Source organism: Grosmannia clavigera (assembly GCF_000143105.1).
Source record: "Grosmannia clavigera kw1407 unplaced genomic scaffold GCSC_108, whole genome shotgun sequence".
Lineage (NCBI taxonomy): Eukaryota > Fungi > Ascomycota > Sordariomycetes > Ophiostomatales > Ophiostomataceae > Leptographium > Leptographium clavigerum.
The window spans coordinates 678,899-693,677 of NW_014040837.1; the positions used below are offsets into that span (position 1 = coordinate 678,899).

Here is a 14,779-nt window from a genome sequence, read left to right on the forward strand (position 1 = left end):
GTGAGGCCGCCAACAGGGCCTGCCCTGCAGCATACAGCATGCATGCACGTCCAGGCGAACAAGAAGAAAGAAGAAAGAAGATGGCAGCAGGAAAGCATGGCGTAGAAGTGGGACTATGACGGCACTTCCATTACCACTTTTCGTCTATGCATGTCAGTGCTCATGAAGCCAACCGACTTTCTACCCGGTTCTCGGCGAGCCTCCCCGGTCAAGCTGACACTGCTGCCAGACACACCTGACTAAGAATAGCAGCGATAGTTCAAAGTGCTCACGGATGCGGCCACGAAACTTTCCCGTCGCTATGGCTGCTGTTGGCTGCTTTTTTCATGCGGCCTGTCAAGGGCCAACAGCCAGGCGATCGAAAACAGAAGCCTTTGCCGTTGTTCTCTGGCCCCGCCACCCTTTCACCCATCAGCAGCTTTATCTCCATGACACTAGCCCAGGCCTAGGGATTTGTCTCCTTGTTTTGCAGTATGTACACTTGTCTTGTGGACCAGTGTAGCGTGCGCTCCAGACCGCCGGGTCCAACCGTGCGTCGTCGCCGTTCAGACAGGAAGATAGGGATGGGCAGCAGCAGTTGTTTTGTTAGGAATCTTGCTGCCGCTCCATCCCTGTATTTCTTCTTCTTCCCGTGCCATTTACCTTACTCCCCTCGCGCCTGTGTTCGGGTCCGATTTCTCATTGGCTGTCTCGCGTCTTGTATCTTGCCCCAACGCTTGTTGAGGTTGGTTAGAACCGGGCTGCTGTTGGCCACGATTCTCCGACTCATCAGCTAAGGCTTTTAGAGCTGTCTCTTTCACGATCAACTAAGTTGTGCCGTGGCACTTGACTTTATATAGGTCTCGTGGCTGGTGTTTCATGAGTATAGGCATTTGCACCAAGTGACCTAGTAGTTTGCAAATGTCGTTCAGTCTCTCGTCTGTCTTGTCCTGCTACCACATTCTCGTGTTTTCGGTAGCATCTCTTATTACACACCGTCCATTCAGTTTCTGGCAGGTTCTGTCCTGCCGTTGTCTAGGTTGGTTCAATGCTTTGTACTCTGTATGCGATATTTGCCTTACTTAAAGAGGGAAGGCTGACTGTTTTTGCAGTTTCTGCGTTCTGTCTAATGCATTAGCGCAAGCCCTGTATGCCATCACAAGGAAAGCGCGAGTGTGATGGGTGCGGGGTAGTTTTTCCACAAGACGATCTCTTATTACGAGGCCGCCTAGGCTATATCTCGTGAGTACGTAAGATACACGGGGAAGGCACGAGGTGCTCAACTGAACGCAAAACAGAAGGAGCTGCTTATCTCGCGGAACAGGCACGAAGAGCTCGGAATTCGTGCCTGCATATCTTTTTTTGTTCTCGTATTTAAGCCTATTATATTCTTGGCTGCCCGCACTCGACAGCCGGTCCAACAAGACAGCAACGAGCAAATAGAGAGGCAGGCACCGAGACTAGCACACGCATGAGTATAGAAACATGTCAGCGAGGCGCAGGCAAAACTGCCAACGCCACCAACAGCTGTCCACGACGTAGTGGCAGCTCCAGAAGCCGACTTGACTCAAACGACGCTGTCCAGCCAGCCCAATAGGATCGAAGAGATCCCTGCAGCAGTGAAAAGGAAATATATGTGTTGGCTTCTCTGCGTATAGCAAGCGCTCAACACAACCGCTATCTAGCAAAAAGCAACAAATCTTCCGCAAGCGAACACGACTAGCCTGACGACACAGGTACGTGGCTACAACGCGAAACATCCTTTTATCGACATTGTCCAACTTCCAACTGCACACCCCCCCCCCGACGCCCCAACAATCTCTGTTCTCGGCATGCACATGGCCCGTCTTCCATCGTATGGAGAGGCTATCTCGGGAGGCCATTGGCTCGACCTAGTTGCTCCTTACGTTGCCGTTTGCGACTACGCCAGGGCTTGTCGTGTATCGTGCGTCTTCTACAATCAGTTTGCTCCCCGGCTCTGGAACGACCCCCTGCAAACTTTCAGGCTCCTTGGCCTGCTGCCCCACCAGGGTGAGTATCAGAACCAGCCTTTTCTTCTTCTTGGTTAGCCTATACGCAAGATGCAGCTCTCCGTTCTAGCTTTGTTTGAAATGCCGAGCCTGGGCTTCTGGCAGCTCGAATCTCCATGTCTCAATTTCCTAATCGACTGCCGCGCAGGAAGGGCCCCTGTACTTGAGCAAATGGAAGCACTTGCTGTCAATGGTAAAAACTCCAGCTGACCAGTTGTCTCCAGATCTGGACTGGTACTTTTTTTTTGTGACACGCCATTGTGAGACAGTACGCGCTGCCACAAGACAGCTCGTTACCTCCCTGGACTTCAGGGGTTTTGTCTCCGGATGCTCAGCTCTGATCGATTATCAGGGCTTCTCAAAAACCCTCCAGCTCTTCAGAATTCGGTTTCCAGCCATCCGCTGCATCGTGCTGGATGGGCTCGTGGACTACAACCCAGCTGAACTCCTCCGGCCTCGGAATGTAGCAGACTTCTGCCCCGACGGATCTGTGCCCTTACCGTTGGTACTGAGTCTAGGCCACTGCAGTCTGCCATTACCAAACAACTTCTTCCTGGAGGGTTACTGGAGGCAGTTGGTTTACCTCGATGTGTCTGATATCCCGGGCTCTCTGCACGGCCTGACGAGCAATGCGTCCATTCATATTGTCTTGCCAAATCTCAGAATCTTAAAAGTTCGGGGACGTGAGATGAAAGATGAATCGTTAATGTCAGTTCTCCATTCCTTTGGAGACTGCTTGTGGAGCGTCGACTTGAGCAGAAACAGCTTGACAGATGCTGCTGTGCGGCTTTTGGCCTCCCGATTTTTGTCCCGTCCAACTGTACAGACCGATGCGTACTTTGCGACAGAAGGAAAAATTTCCGTGATTAAAGACGCCGAGGGCAAAGTTGTCCGTTCCAACTCGTTTGGAGATTTCATCTACATTTCCGAGTCATCCTGGAGCAGTGCATTCTCCCACCCAGAACGCCATCTTGCGGATTCCCCGGCTTACGATCCAAATGCCCAGTGGCGCCTAGGAGGCCACGAATGTCTTCGAGTTGACAATGTGGAGGATGCCAAGACGTCTATGGCTGGAGGTGTCGGCAAGCCCATCCCAGATTGGAACGACGTGCAGGCCACCGAAAACGGCCGGGGGCCTGGTGTCCTGACACATCTACATCTCGGTGGCAACGCAAACTTCACAGTTAAGGGTGTCAGCCAACTCTTTCGACAGGCCAATGGGCATCTTAGACATTTCGATTGCGAAGCGCCCTCAATCTTTACGTCTGTGAAAACCCAAACCAGGCTTTCTGGTGCTCTGGGTTGCTCCCATCTCTTCCGCCCAGTCATGGCCTCAAATCTTCAGAGTCTTCGAATCCACCACTCTTTGGTAACGCAAGCACCAACAGTGAGAGATCCATCTATGAGCGCCATGGAATGCGTCTTGTTCGCCGAGACGGTATTGCGTGAGCGGGCAGAGATTGCTTTTCCGATTGCTTTTATTCCAGACTTGAACCCGAGGCTGCAATCGTTGACTTTGACCTGCTTGCCCCGTATATCTACTGGTCCATTGATAGACCGGTTGATCCGCTTCCTCCAGCTTGCTGCTGAACAAGAGAAAGCCATACAAAGCACTGTTGATACCAACTCCCGTCGAAGTCCTACAATGTTGAGAGGCCTGAGGCACATAAGACTGGAATTCGGCGCTACACCATCAGACAATGAGACCAATGGGCTTGAGGATTTGGATACGGGTGCCCTGCTCCGCCTATCTAAAGATGACTTCAGCTTCTTTGGAGAGGGAGGCTGGGATTTAGAACGCAACCACGTGAGAGCAGATGCCGATGACAGACGCGCAAAGCGCATTGCTGAACGCTCGGGCTCGCCAATTTCCATCAAGATCGAGTCAGATGATGCTTCCCAGACAAAGCAGCCAGTCCGACTAGCCCATTACCCACTACCTGCAACGGTGGACGTGGATGGTACACATGAGCACGTTCGTGCCACTGTACAGTGGGAAGACAAAGCAGTGGGAGTATATGTATGGGTTGGCACTGGCATCCTAGGCGTTGATCACGCTGTTAATGCTTACATGTCCAATTTGGCCAACCACTCGCTACAGACAGACATCGGCCCAGCCACACCAGACCAGACGGCAGCTGGTGTTCCATCTGGTGTGTGTGTATTCAATGCTGCCTGGGATGCGATCCTGTTTACAGAGGTGAAGAAGGACCCGCTGGGACGTGCGCCGTCACAAGAGTTACGTGATGTCGTGCAGGCGATCCGCCAATTCCGCATTGGCACCAGGGCTGCTTATGCAGCACGCAGGCGCATTAGAGGATCATCGGACGAGGGGGGAAATTTAGCAAAAGTGCCGCTGGTCCAAGATCACTGGTCGGGCAATCTTGAAATTCTGCTAGGAGGCTAACAAGGCTGATGCTTGGTTCAACGGGCGAATGGCGTGCGATGGCGTCAGGGGTGCGGCTGTTCTTACTCACGCCCGTGATCCAACATGCAAATTAACGGCATCCTAGGCGCCTTTTTACGGCTCTGTTGGCGGAGCGTTCCATGTAATCCAACGCGCTTTTGTGAGGCAGCAGACGCATGCACTTAGTAACACCAGCAGCAACTGCCGAAGTTTTCGCAATCGGTGCAAAGTACCTCGCGTACGGAGTACAGAAGGCATCACGTACATAATCACCAGTGAATGCACGGTATACTTGGACCGTACAAGAGAAGGGTGTGTGCCTATACGCAGCGCTTTACTCTGGCATTTGGCAGCTGGCAAATTCGATGATAGCTCTCTTCACCCTGTCGTATCAGCCGTTGGGTCGGATGCTGTTCAGCATGGGCGCCGGAGTAGCACAATCTATTAACTGCTCGGTACGCAACGCTATATGATGGCGAACAATAGCGAGAAATACGCCGTCTAGAGGGTGGACAAGGCCAACACAGCAAGATGCCACGTGCACATGGCAGCGGCAAAACAAATGAAAGGGCAATCTAGCAGCAGCAGCAAAGCAAATACAAAGGGGGGAATTAAGCGAGTGATTGGGCGAGCGACTGCCAGAGAACGGTTGCCTGGAGGATTTTCCACATTACATAGGCAATTTACATGGCATCGGCCCGTTCTGTCAGATGACGATTTCCCTCTGGGACCAGCCACGGCGACCCTTCCAGGCAAAGAGGACGAGGCCGCAAGCCAGCCAGACGCTGACAGACATGGCCCAGAAGGTCGATGCATAGCACTGGGTGCCATAGCACAGGCCAGCGGCGCCGTCTTCGGGCGCACTGCGGCTGGCACCGGTCTGGTAGACGGCTGAGTAGACCAGTCCCCAGAGGGTGGCACCGAGGGCCGGGAACATGGCGACGATGCCCCAATTCGTGGCAAAGTTCTCGACGCCCCAGATGACGGTGATGATGATGGGCGTCAAGCTGAAAACAGCACCATAGCCGGCGCCCACCAGAGCCGAGACGAGCCAGAAGCGTTCGCCATGACCCTGCATGGAGCCCGAGGCCAGGACAACGAATCCGGTCGACATGACCAGCGCAAAGGTGAGCAGGAAGGCGACGCGCGAGATGGACGGGCGTTGCGAGAAGGAGGAGCCGGGGGCAAGACGGCCGGCAATAAGTGCATTGTTCTCGGCCTCGCCGGACAGCAGCGAGCTGGACGACGTGGCTGCCGACATGGGCCGAGACGATGAGGGCGATATATCGGCACCAAAGCCGTCACGACCGCCTTGCAGGTATTGGGTTTGCGGGCGAGGGGCCAGCAGGTCTGTCAAGGTGCCGGTCAGCAGGCGCACGACGGTGCTGACAAGACCAACGATGGACACATGGGTTGCTGCCGTGGTAGGAGCGCCACCCAGCGTCTTGATGATGGTGCCCATGTTGTTGATAAACGCCTCGCCCGGGCCGATCATGAAAAAGAAGCCGAGGGCAAAGAGCCACATGGTGTGGTCGGTGAGGAAACGACGGGTCTCAGCGTTGAGCACCCACTGCTTCTTGAGATGGGCGCGCTCCTGGTCGGACTCGCCAGCCTCATCTGCATCTTTGCTGGGGTCCAGCAAGCAGTTGGCGAGCGCGTCGTCTTCGTCGTCGTCGGTGCGGTGGGAGTAGGGATCCGACCGGGCCATAGTGCCGTAGCCTTTTCCGGAGCGGCCACTGACGCCAGGACCAAAGTGGGTGACCCGGTTGTTGTGGGAGGAGGAGGGGGCCGAAGCTGACGGAGGCGAGGAAACCGAAGGAGCCGAAGGAGCCGTCGGAGTGGACGGCGAGAAGAGGACGCTGCTATCGAGAAGGCCACTGCGCTCGAGCTCGTCGACAGCCTCGTCAATCAGCTCGTCCTCGTCGATAATGCGCAGGGTGAAGGCGCCGAGCAGACCGACGATGGTGAGCAGGACAGCCAAGAAGAGAAAGAAGACAAAGACGTCGACATCACCGCGTTGCACAGGTCCCCCAGGCTGCAATGGCGGCAGGCGCTCGTACAGTACACGGCTGGCCAGCTGGCTCTGCCACATGCCGCTGAGACCATAAGCGGCGATGGGCATAGCCAGGGCGAGTCCCCGGTGGCGGCCACGGCCAAAGTTCTTGGCGCATGTAGCCACGGCGCTGAGATACATGCCACAGGTGGCCGTGCCGATGATGACAAAGGCAGCGACCATGAGGGCATAAGTCCAGGAGGCATCGTCGCCAGCGGGACCGAGAAGGCTGCCTGGGGCGTGAGCGGCTGCCTCACTGGCTGCCTGGCGGTAGATGAGGGCAGCCAGGCCATATCCGAGACCGAAAAGAATGCCGGCCAGCAGAGAGAGTGGAGCTGGTCCGGCTCGATCGCAGACATAGCCCATCAACGGCACGGGAAGGTAGCAGGCGATGCTGGCAGCGATAGCGACACCGTTGACCTGAAACTGCGAGTAGTGCAGTCGCTCCTGGAAGATGTGGCCGTACAGCGAGAAGACGGTGACGGAGCCGGCACAGAGCGCCGAGAGGACGGCCGACACAAACGCAGCCTTGCGAGCGATCTTGTTGTTGGAGGCAGAGACCGCATTGCGGCGGCGAAATCGGTCGTCGGGCGACAAGGAGCGGATCGACGAGGTGGCGGAAGAGACAGACATCATAGCAGAGCGGAGAGGGGAGGAGGCGGAGGATATCAGCGAGTCTGCACAGGAACGGCTAGTCTTAGGCTCGTTCAAGAGGCCTTTGCCGAATCATGGCTTTGCGGGCTGTATACCTTCCGAAAACAAGATGCGATGCACCGCCACCCGTCGTCTTTTTTTGTTGGAAACGCAGTACAGAAGCGGTCTCAGCGCGTGGTGGCGCCGGCCAGATGGGGAGTCGGGACAAGGGAGTCGAGATTGTTGATGCAGCCGTGTTGATGGAGAGAGAGCACGATATCGGAGACGCGTGCTGCTGCCTCCTAAAACAGGGCTAAGCAAGGCCTGACAAATCAGGCGTCAACGCGTGTGGCACGCACCTGCCTTACCCCGCTAAGGAAGCGCCTGCCCGAATGGGCGGATCAATTTTGCTATTCAATTGCCTTTTTTTCCCCCACTCAACGGACAAAGCTGTGAGTCAGATCTATCTCGAACAACCGGTCTTTCTCATTCATCTTTCTTTCAACCTCTCTTGCAGACGCCACGCCTGCCTCTGCGTCCTCCGCTTCGTCTGCCCTCATCCCCAAGGCATGCGCTTGGCCCCGGAATGCAGCTTGGGCCCACGTCTGCCAGTGCCAGCAAAAATCGACGGATAATCCTGATCGCACGCCTTTCCGTCCCAGCGACGACAACGACACGCCGACCGTTTTCTTTTCCTTCAGCCGGCCAGAGACGAGAGCCGGTCGGATCCTGTGTACGAAGCCGGTTATCAGCCTCTGCCGCGCCGTTTTCGATTTCCGCAAGCCCGTGCCGAGACGTGGTTTCCCCCTTCACAGCCGACCAGCTGCAGCGAATGCGAATGGCGACCAAGGAGAAGCAGGAGAAGCAGGAGAAGGCCAAAGCGGCGGCCGTGCAGCTCAAGGTGCCCAAGGGCACGCGCGACTGGACGGGGGCCGACTCGATAATCCGCGACTCGATCTTGTATGCGCCGCCGGGTGGCGAGAGTGGCTAGAGTCTAGAGTAGCCAGGCCTGCTAACGTTCTCTCTTTCTCTCTGCAGCCAGACGGTGACGGATGTGTTTCGACGCCACGGCGCCGTCGCGCTGGACACGCCCGTGTTTGAGCTCAAGGAAGTGCTCGCGGGCAAGTACGGCGAGGACTCGCGGCTGATCTACGACCTGGCCGACCAGGGCGGCGAGCTGTGTGCGCTGCGCTACGACCTGACGGTGCCGTTTGCCCGCTGGCTGGCCATGAACAAGGTGCAGCAGTTCCGGCGCTACCACATCGCCAAGGTATACCGGCGCGACCAGCCGGCGGTGGCGCGTGGCCGCATGCGCGAGTTCTACCAGTGCGACTTTGACATTGCCGGCCAGTACGACCGCATGATCCCGGATGCCGAGATTTTGCGGGTTGTTCACGAGGTCTTTGCCGCACTGCAGCAGGACATTGTCGTCAAGCTGAACCACCGGCAGATTCTGGACGGCATCTTTGCTGTCTCGGGCGTGCCCGACGACAAGATCCGCACCATCAGCTCGGCCGTCGACAAGCTCGACAAGCTGCCCTGGGCCGAGGTGCGCAAGGAGATGGTCGAGGAAAAGGGACTGGCCGAGGTCGTCGCCGACCAGATCGGCGACTACGTCAAGCACAGCGGCGACATCGCGACTGTTGTCGCTCTGCTGCGTGCCGACGCGCGCCTAGCTGCCGATCCCAACATCCAGCAGGGCGTCGCCGACATGGAGCTGCTGGCCACGTATCTCGACGCCTTTGGCGTGCCGTCCAGCCAGATTTCGTTTGACCTCTCGCTCTGCCGCGGCCTGGACTACTACACCGGTCTGATCTTTGAGGTCATCGTCCGGCCAACGGCCGAAGAGGCTGAGGAGGCTTCGGCCCAGGACCGGAAGAAGAGCAAGAGCAAGAGCAAGGCCGCCGAGGAGCCGCAGGTCGGCAGCATCGCCGCCGGCGGGCGCTACGACAACCTTGTCGGCATGTACGGCAAGACCCAAATTCCCTGTGTCGGTATCTCTTTTGGCGTCGACCGCATCTTCACCATCCTCAAGGCCCGCCGCGAAAAAGAGGCCGGCCGCCAGCGCGTGCGCGAGACCGACGTTTATGTCATGGCCTTTGGCGCCGGCGCCGGCTTCACCGGCCTCCTGACCGAACGCATGCGCATTGCCCGCCGGCTCTGGGACGCCGGGATCAAGGCCGAGTTCGTCGCCAAGACAAAGCCCCGCCTGCCCCAACAGTTCAAGGCCGCCGAAGACGTCCCGCTGGGCGTCATCCTCGGCGAGGACGAGCTGGCCCAGGGCCAGGTTCGCCTCAAAATGCTAGGCACCGGTGCCGCCGGCGAGGCCGACGAGAAGGACCGCGGTCAGCTCGTCGCCGAGGAAGACCTCGCGGCCGAGATCAAGAAGCTGCTGATCTAACAAAGGGGCAAAATCATAGAATGTCTTCCGTCTGGACGCGCAGCTAAAAAAATATATTCTTATAAATAAACAGAAGTATAACAATTTCACCGATTCGGTATCAAAAGCTCTGGACATAAATACAACAAGCAAAAGGCAAAGCAGGACATTCGTCACCCGTAAGCCATAATCATAGAGGACGAAGGAGCCGTTACAAGAAGAGACAAGGACAGAACGAAACGAAACGAAACGAACCCTGGCAAAATGCAACAAGTAATCATAAGAGGACACACACAACAGCCAGCTCAGATGATGTTAGCGATGCTGATGCGTTCCTGGCTGGCTGTCTTCCCGGTGACCGGGACCGGAGCTGGGGCCAAGGCCACGGCGGATGGCTCTAAGCTGCCGACGCCACGCAGCATCACCGCTCGTGGACTCTCGTCCTGTGGCTCTGTCTTGACCGGGCCCGCGCCACCGTACGGTCGCGGCGGCACCTGTGTCTGGGTGGTGTAGTGATAGGGCGGGCTGGAGTAGGCCGTCAGTGTCGACAGCGAGGATGGCGATGGCAGTGGCTGGTGTCGTGGCTGGTGTCGTGGCTGGTGTCGTGGCTGATGGTATGGCTGTTGTTGTTGCTGTTGTTGGTGTTGCGGCTGGTGCTGCTGTGGCTTGTATAGTGGCTGTGTTGCCAGAGTCCGCAGCCGGCCCTCCAGGATGTCCCAGCCGCCCCAGTCACGCCTCTCGTCCTCGGAGAGGCCACCACGCATGCTGACGTGCAGGGGAGTGTACGTCGTCGTCGTCGTCGTGGCCGAGGCAGCAGTTGTGCCGGCCGTCTCGCCCTGCCAGACCCAGGCGCCCTCAGGTGTCGCCTGCAGGTCGGCGCTCGCATACACCAGCAGTTCCTCGTCCAGGAGGAGCAGATGGGCCGGGTTACTGCCGCCTGCATTTCCAAATGGTCGCGCCCCATACTCGGCACGCTTGAAAGCTACGCACGACGCAAAGAAGTTGAGAAAACGACCGCAGGGCGTCGCCAGGCTGTCGCGGCAGGTGCCAGCAGGCGCCGTGGCAGCAGTGGCCAGCGCTCGAACCAGCAGACTGGCAGTGTCGTTGTGGCCGGCGAGCATGGCAAAGAGGGCACAGCGGAAGAGGTGGGCCACGAGCAGGTTGGTGCACGGTCCGGCTTCTGTCGCGCCCTTTCGACCGCCCTCAACCTGACTGCCCACCAGAGAGGCCGTCTCGAGGGCGACTCGCGTGCACCGCTCCACGGCGGCTCGGCGGACAGACTGTGCGCAGGCCGGCATCAGGTTGGCACGGTGCAGCAGCAGCTGTGCATGTAGCACGTAAGCCACCGGTGCCAGGGTCGCGAGGTAGAGGGGGGGCTCGTCGCTGTTGCCACGACAGTCTGGTCGCGGAAACGTTTGCAGACAGGCGGCAAAGTGCTGCTCGAAGACGGCCAAGTCGGCAGCCGAAATGCCAAAAAATGGCACCGAGAACGACGACGACGCGGCGTAAGGAGACGTCGGCGAAGAGGGTGTCGACGCCATGGATGAGGACGAGGCTGGCCGGTCGTCGTGCGGTGAAAAGAAGCGCGTGTCCCGTCCGTCCCGGCTGTCCTGGCTCTCCGAATCGGCCGCTGGAGCCGCTCGCAGCATCCGTCCCAAGGCCGTATAAGCCCGCACAACGTGCAGCACCGCCAACATCGGGAGCTGCTCATCCACGGCCGTCGGCAGTGCCACGTCACAGTCGTCGTCGTCGATCAGCGGCGGTCGGCCCAGCTCGATCGCCAGGCTGCGGTCCAGAATGTACATGGACCACCAGATACGACGGCGTATCTCAGCAGCCAGCTGCAGCTGCTCCTGCGCCTGTGTTTGGCCGTCCTCGCTGCCCTCCAGATGCAAAACCAGGTCCTGGCCCACGCGAACAGCACTGCCGAGCCACGTCCACGCCGCCGACTTGAGGTGGCTCTCGTTGAGAAAGACGGCCAGCAGCAGGCGTGCACGAGCATCGTCCAGCGTTGGCACCGCCGTGCAGCCGCCCCAGGGGTCCAGCAGCTCGCGTGCTGCCTCGGCCAGATCGGCTGCGCCAAAGCCCGCGTCGGGGTGCGGCCGCGCGCAGAAGAGACACCCGACTGCCAGCACAGCGAAGAGGACCGCCAGAAAGGCTGGCGACGGCGGCGGATATGACGATGGTGACCGCGGATCGCAGTGGTAAAGCCCTTCGACATCCTGCACGAATGTTGGCCAGTGCAGGATCGGCAACATCGGCTGCACAAAGTCATAGTAAGCCCGCAGCAGAGGCTCGGCTGTCGGTCGCGGGGGAAGGTTAGAGTGTGGAAAGGGCATCGCTGTTGCTGTTGTCGTCGTCGTCGTCGCCGTCGTCGTCGTCGTCGTCGCCAGAAACAGAGCTGGTGGCTGCCAGATGCCCTTGGCAAACATCTGTAGCTTGTGTCTCACCCGGCCGAGATCCACAGCCATTGACAGAGGCATCTCCGAGCCGCTTCCAGCGTGGTGGCCTCCATGGCTGAGGCTCGCCTGTTGCTGTTGCTGTTGTCGTCGTCGTCGCCGTGGGCTCGATCCGATCGTCGGCAGCTGCAGCCCGGTGCTGCTGGGCCCTGAGCACTGTCGATCCGCCAACCCTCCGCTCTGCTGCTCCGGCTTCACCGACATGCTCTCAGCCCTCATCACCGCCGATCCCCCGTCGTGCAGCAGACGCCGCAGCTCGCTGTTCTCCCGCCGCATCCGGTCCATCTGCCGCTCCAGGTCCTGCATCTGCTTCATCGACGACATCCGTCGGTTCGTCTCCTTGGTGAACTGGCACTTGACCTGTCTGTTGGCGCATTCGGAGCAGCTCGTGGTCTCCGTCGCATCACATTTTACCTTGCGCTCGCGGCATGCATCGCAGCTCGGGTCTTTGCGTCGCTGCCGGTATGCCCGCTTGACTTGACTCTGTGTGTGGTGGTGGTGCTGCTGATACGCAGGCGACATCGACGGTGACATGGCCATTCCTCCTGCTAGGCTACCACTGCTACTACCACCACCACCTCCTACTCCTACTCCTCCTCCGCTACTGGGCGGCAATGGCATGTACCCGGGGTTTGGCGTGCTAACGGCCGACTCGCTGCCTGATGGCATGGTCGACCCGCCGGCCGTGTAGGGCTGGATGGCGTGGTGGTATGGATGCGGTGGTGGCGGCTGAGATGACGTGCCTGCCATGTGGGCGTAGGCCGGGTACGGTGACTGCTGTGGGTAGGCCTGGTGGCTATGATGGCCCTGGTCCTCCCTCAGGCCTAACTGCATCGACGGCGACGGCGTGGGCAGCATGCTGCCGGTCGATGTCTGTGGACCCGGGGTCACTGCAGTCAGCCTCGCACCTGTGCTCGTGCTCTGTTGTTGTTGCTGCTGGCTGTATACCAGTGCAAGGAGTCTGGGTGACGTCGCAGATGACGTAGATGACGAGTCGTAGGATCTTGTGGACGGGTTGGGAGAGTGAAGATGCGAGTTGTGCAACGCGGCCGCCATGGCGATATCAGCGGTGTTTTGACCGAGGCGGCACCGTCAGGAAAAAGAAAAAAAGAGTGAAGGAAAAGGGGGGTAAGAAGGAAGAAACACGAGCAAGAAAAGAGGTAAGAGTGAGAAACAAAGAAGGAACCAAGAAACCCAGAAAAAGAAAGCAGTCAGAGCTCAGAGTCCGCAGGAAATACACGGAAGAGGGACAAAAAGCGAAGGAGAAGCCCCGAGCTGCAGATAGCCGTCAGACACGGCGATAGATGCAGATGCACGGTCGATGCGTACGAGAAGAGCAGAGACAGGTGTGCCGTGCTGCCCTGTGCATGCAGGTGATCCTGCGTGTTGTGCGTTGTCGTTTTTCTATATGCTCCGAATGCTTTGGGGTTGTGTAGGCGTTTGTGTATGCGTGTATGTGTATTGGGCGTATCCCCCTTATCCTTGCCTCCAAAAAGCTGTCCCTCGAGCTTCTCCAATGTGTGGTAGTGACCTGCGTCGGTCTGGCCAGCAAGTGTTGGTGTTGGTGGGGAGCTTCGTCCTCTGCTCGTCGTCTCTCCTGCTTCTGCTCTGGAGGACCCTGACGTATAAAGGAAGACCGTCAGGTCCTCCAGCCTCCCACACTCCCCCCTGGTCACGCTCCCTGGTCTTCTACACCCCCCCTGCTCGGTTTAGTTTCTCGCCCGGCTTGTCGTAGATCTTACCAACGATGGGTGACCACCTCTTGTTAATATCGTTATTTTTGAATTTCTGAGGTCTCGCGCGTTTTGCCCTTCTCTTCCAACCCCCCCGTTCCAGATTCTACCATCCGCTGCTCTGCTGGGACGGAGGGACACCGGCCAACGCATGTATCTGTCGATCAGGGCCGACAGAAGTTGTTTCAAGTCCACACCGGCCCAGGTGGAGGGGTGGGAATAGAAAAAAAGTCCAATCTGTAAAAAGACACGCGAGGGAAAAGACAAAAGAATGGGGGCCGGCTTTTAGGGAAAAGCCGTTATGAGCTGGGGAACAAGGATAATGGATTAATTAAAGAAGAAAATCCCGGATGAAAAAGGCAGGACGGGATAGACGGAACGTAAACACACCAGCCTCCACAACGGGTTCAGAGAAAGTACACAGAGGCAGAAGTCTTCCTTCTGGCCCGATGACGATCTTCGGTATTTCCCAGATTTGCACATAGTAGCGTCGTCAGGAAGAGAACCAAGACACCCACAAAAGGAGCCACTAGAGTAGCAGGTGTTTGTACGACACCGCGGATGTGCTTCAGAGGCTGTCTAGCCTAGTTCGTGGTGTTGGAGGGGCGCCGAGCACGCCTACTTGCTGGCCGGGGGCCGGACAGTACGACAGGGTGGCATCTTATGTCGTATGTGCTCAAACGGGGCAGCAGGGTGTGAGCAGCGCTTCTTTCCGCTGGGTGTGTCTGGCAATCCTGGGAGAGCCTTTCTGTGCCCGGTTTGAGCGGGGAGCAATTCGGCGTACGTCGTAGAGGACTCCTCTTTCTCGCAAGAAAGGGGGAAGCGAGGGTCACCGGGGCCGTTGGCATTGCAGGGCCTGTTGTGATGACAGGTAAATCGGAGCTTCCGAGCTGGAGCTGTTTTGACGTTGGTGTCGTTGGCTCCACGATTACTGCACGAAGGGACAGACTCTCTTGCTACAAAAGTATGTACGAGCCGGACGGCTAAAAGGAGGAAGGAGGCAACGGCTGGCGGCAAGCGGCAGAAAGAGCTGCCCAAACAGGGAAGGAGCAAAGCCAGCACCGAACACCAAAACGGCCCGTAGTGTGGAAGCTTGGACTAGCAG

General features: G+C 58.0%; 4 protein-coding genes across 4 annotated transcripts; 2 read left to right on the forward strand and 2 right to left on the reverse strand.

The window, feature by feature from the left end:
* Positions 1-1,811: 1,811 nt before the first annotated feature.
* On the forward strand, positions 1,812-4,416 carry CMQ_6767 (leucine rich repeat domain containing protein; the record flags this gene model as incomplete). The annotated part of the gene is made up of 2 exons (XM_014320453.1): positions 1,812-2,010; positions 2,279-4,416. 2 exons carry the CDS (start codon positions 1,812-1,814, stop codon positions 4,414-4,416), a joined length of 2,337 nt encoding a protein of 778 aa, XP_014175928.1.
* A 706-nt stretch (positions 4,417-5,122) lies between these two features.
* Positions 5,123-7,105, reverse strand: CMQ_6948 (major facilitator superfamily transporter monocarboxylic acid; the record flags this gene model as incomplete). The annotated part of the gene is made up of 1 exon (XM_014320634.1): positions 5,123-7,105. One exon carries the CDS (start codon positions 7,103-7,105, stop codon positions 5,123-5,125), a length of 1,983 nt encoding a protein of 660 aa, XP_014176109.1.
* An 829-nt stretch (positions 7,106-7,934) lies between these two features.
* CMQ_6972 (histidyl-tRNA mitochondrial precursor) lies at positions 7,935-9,503 on the forward strand (the record flags this gene model as incomplete). The annotated part of the gene is made up of 2 exons (XM_014320658.1): positions 7,935-8,062; positions 8,141-9,503. The coding sequence occupies 2 exons, from the start codon at positions 7,935-7,937 to the stop codon at positions 9,501-9,503; spliced, it is 1,491 nt and encodes a 496-aa protein (XP_014176133.1).
* A 284-nt stretch (positions 9,504-9,787) lies between these two features.
* On the reverse strand, positions 9,788-12,997 carry CMQ_6901 (c6 zinc finger domain containing protein; the record flags this gene model as incomplete). Its single annotated transcript, XM_014320587.1, has 1 exon — positions 9,788-12,997. The coding sequence occupies one exon, from the start codon at positions 12,995-12,997 to the stop codon at positions 9,788-9,790; it is 3,210 nt and encodes a 1,069-aa protein (XP_014176062.1).
* Positions 12,998-14,779: the final 1,782 nt, after the last annotated feature.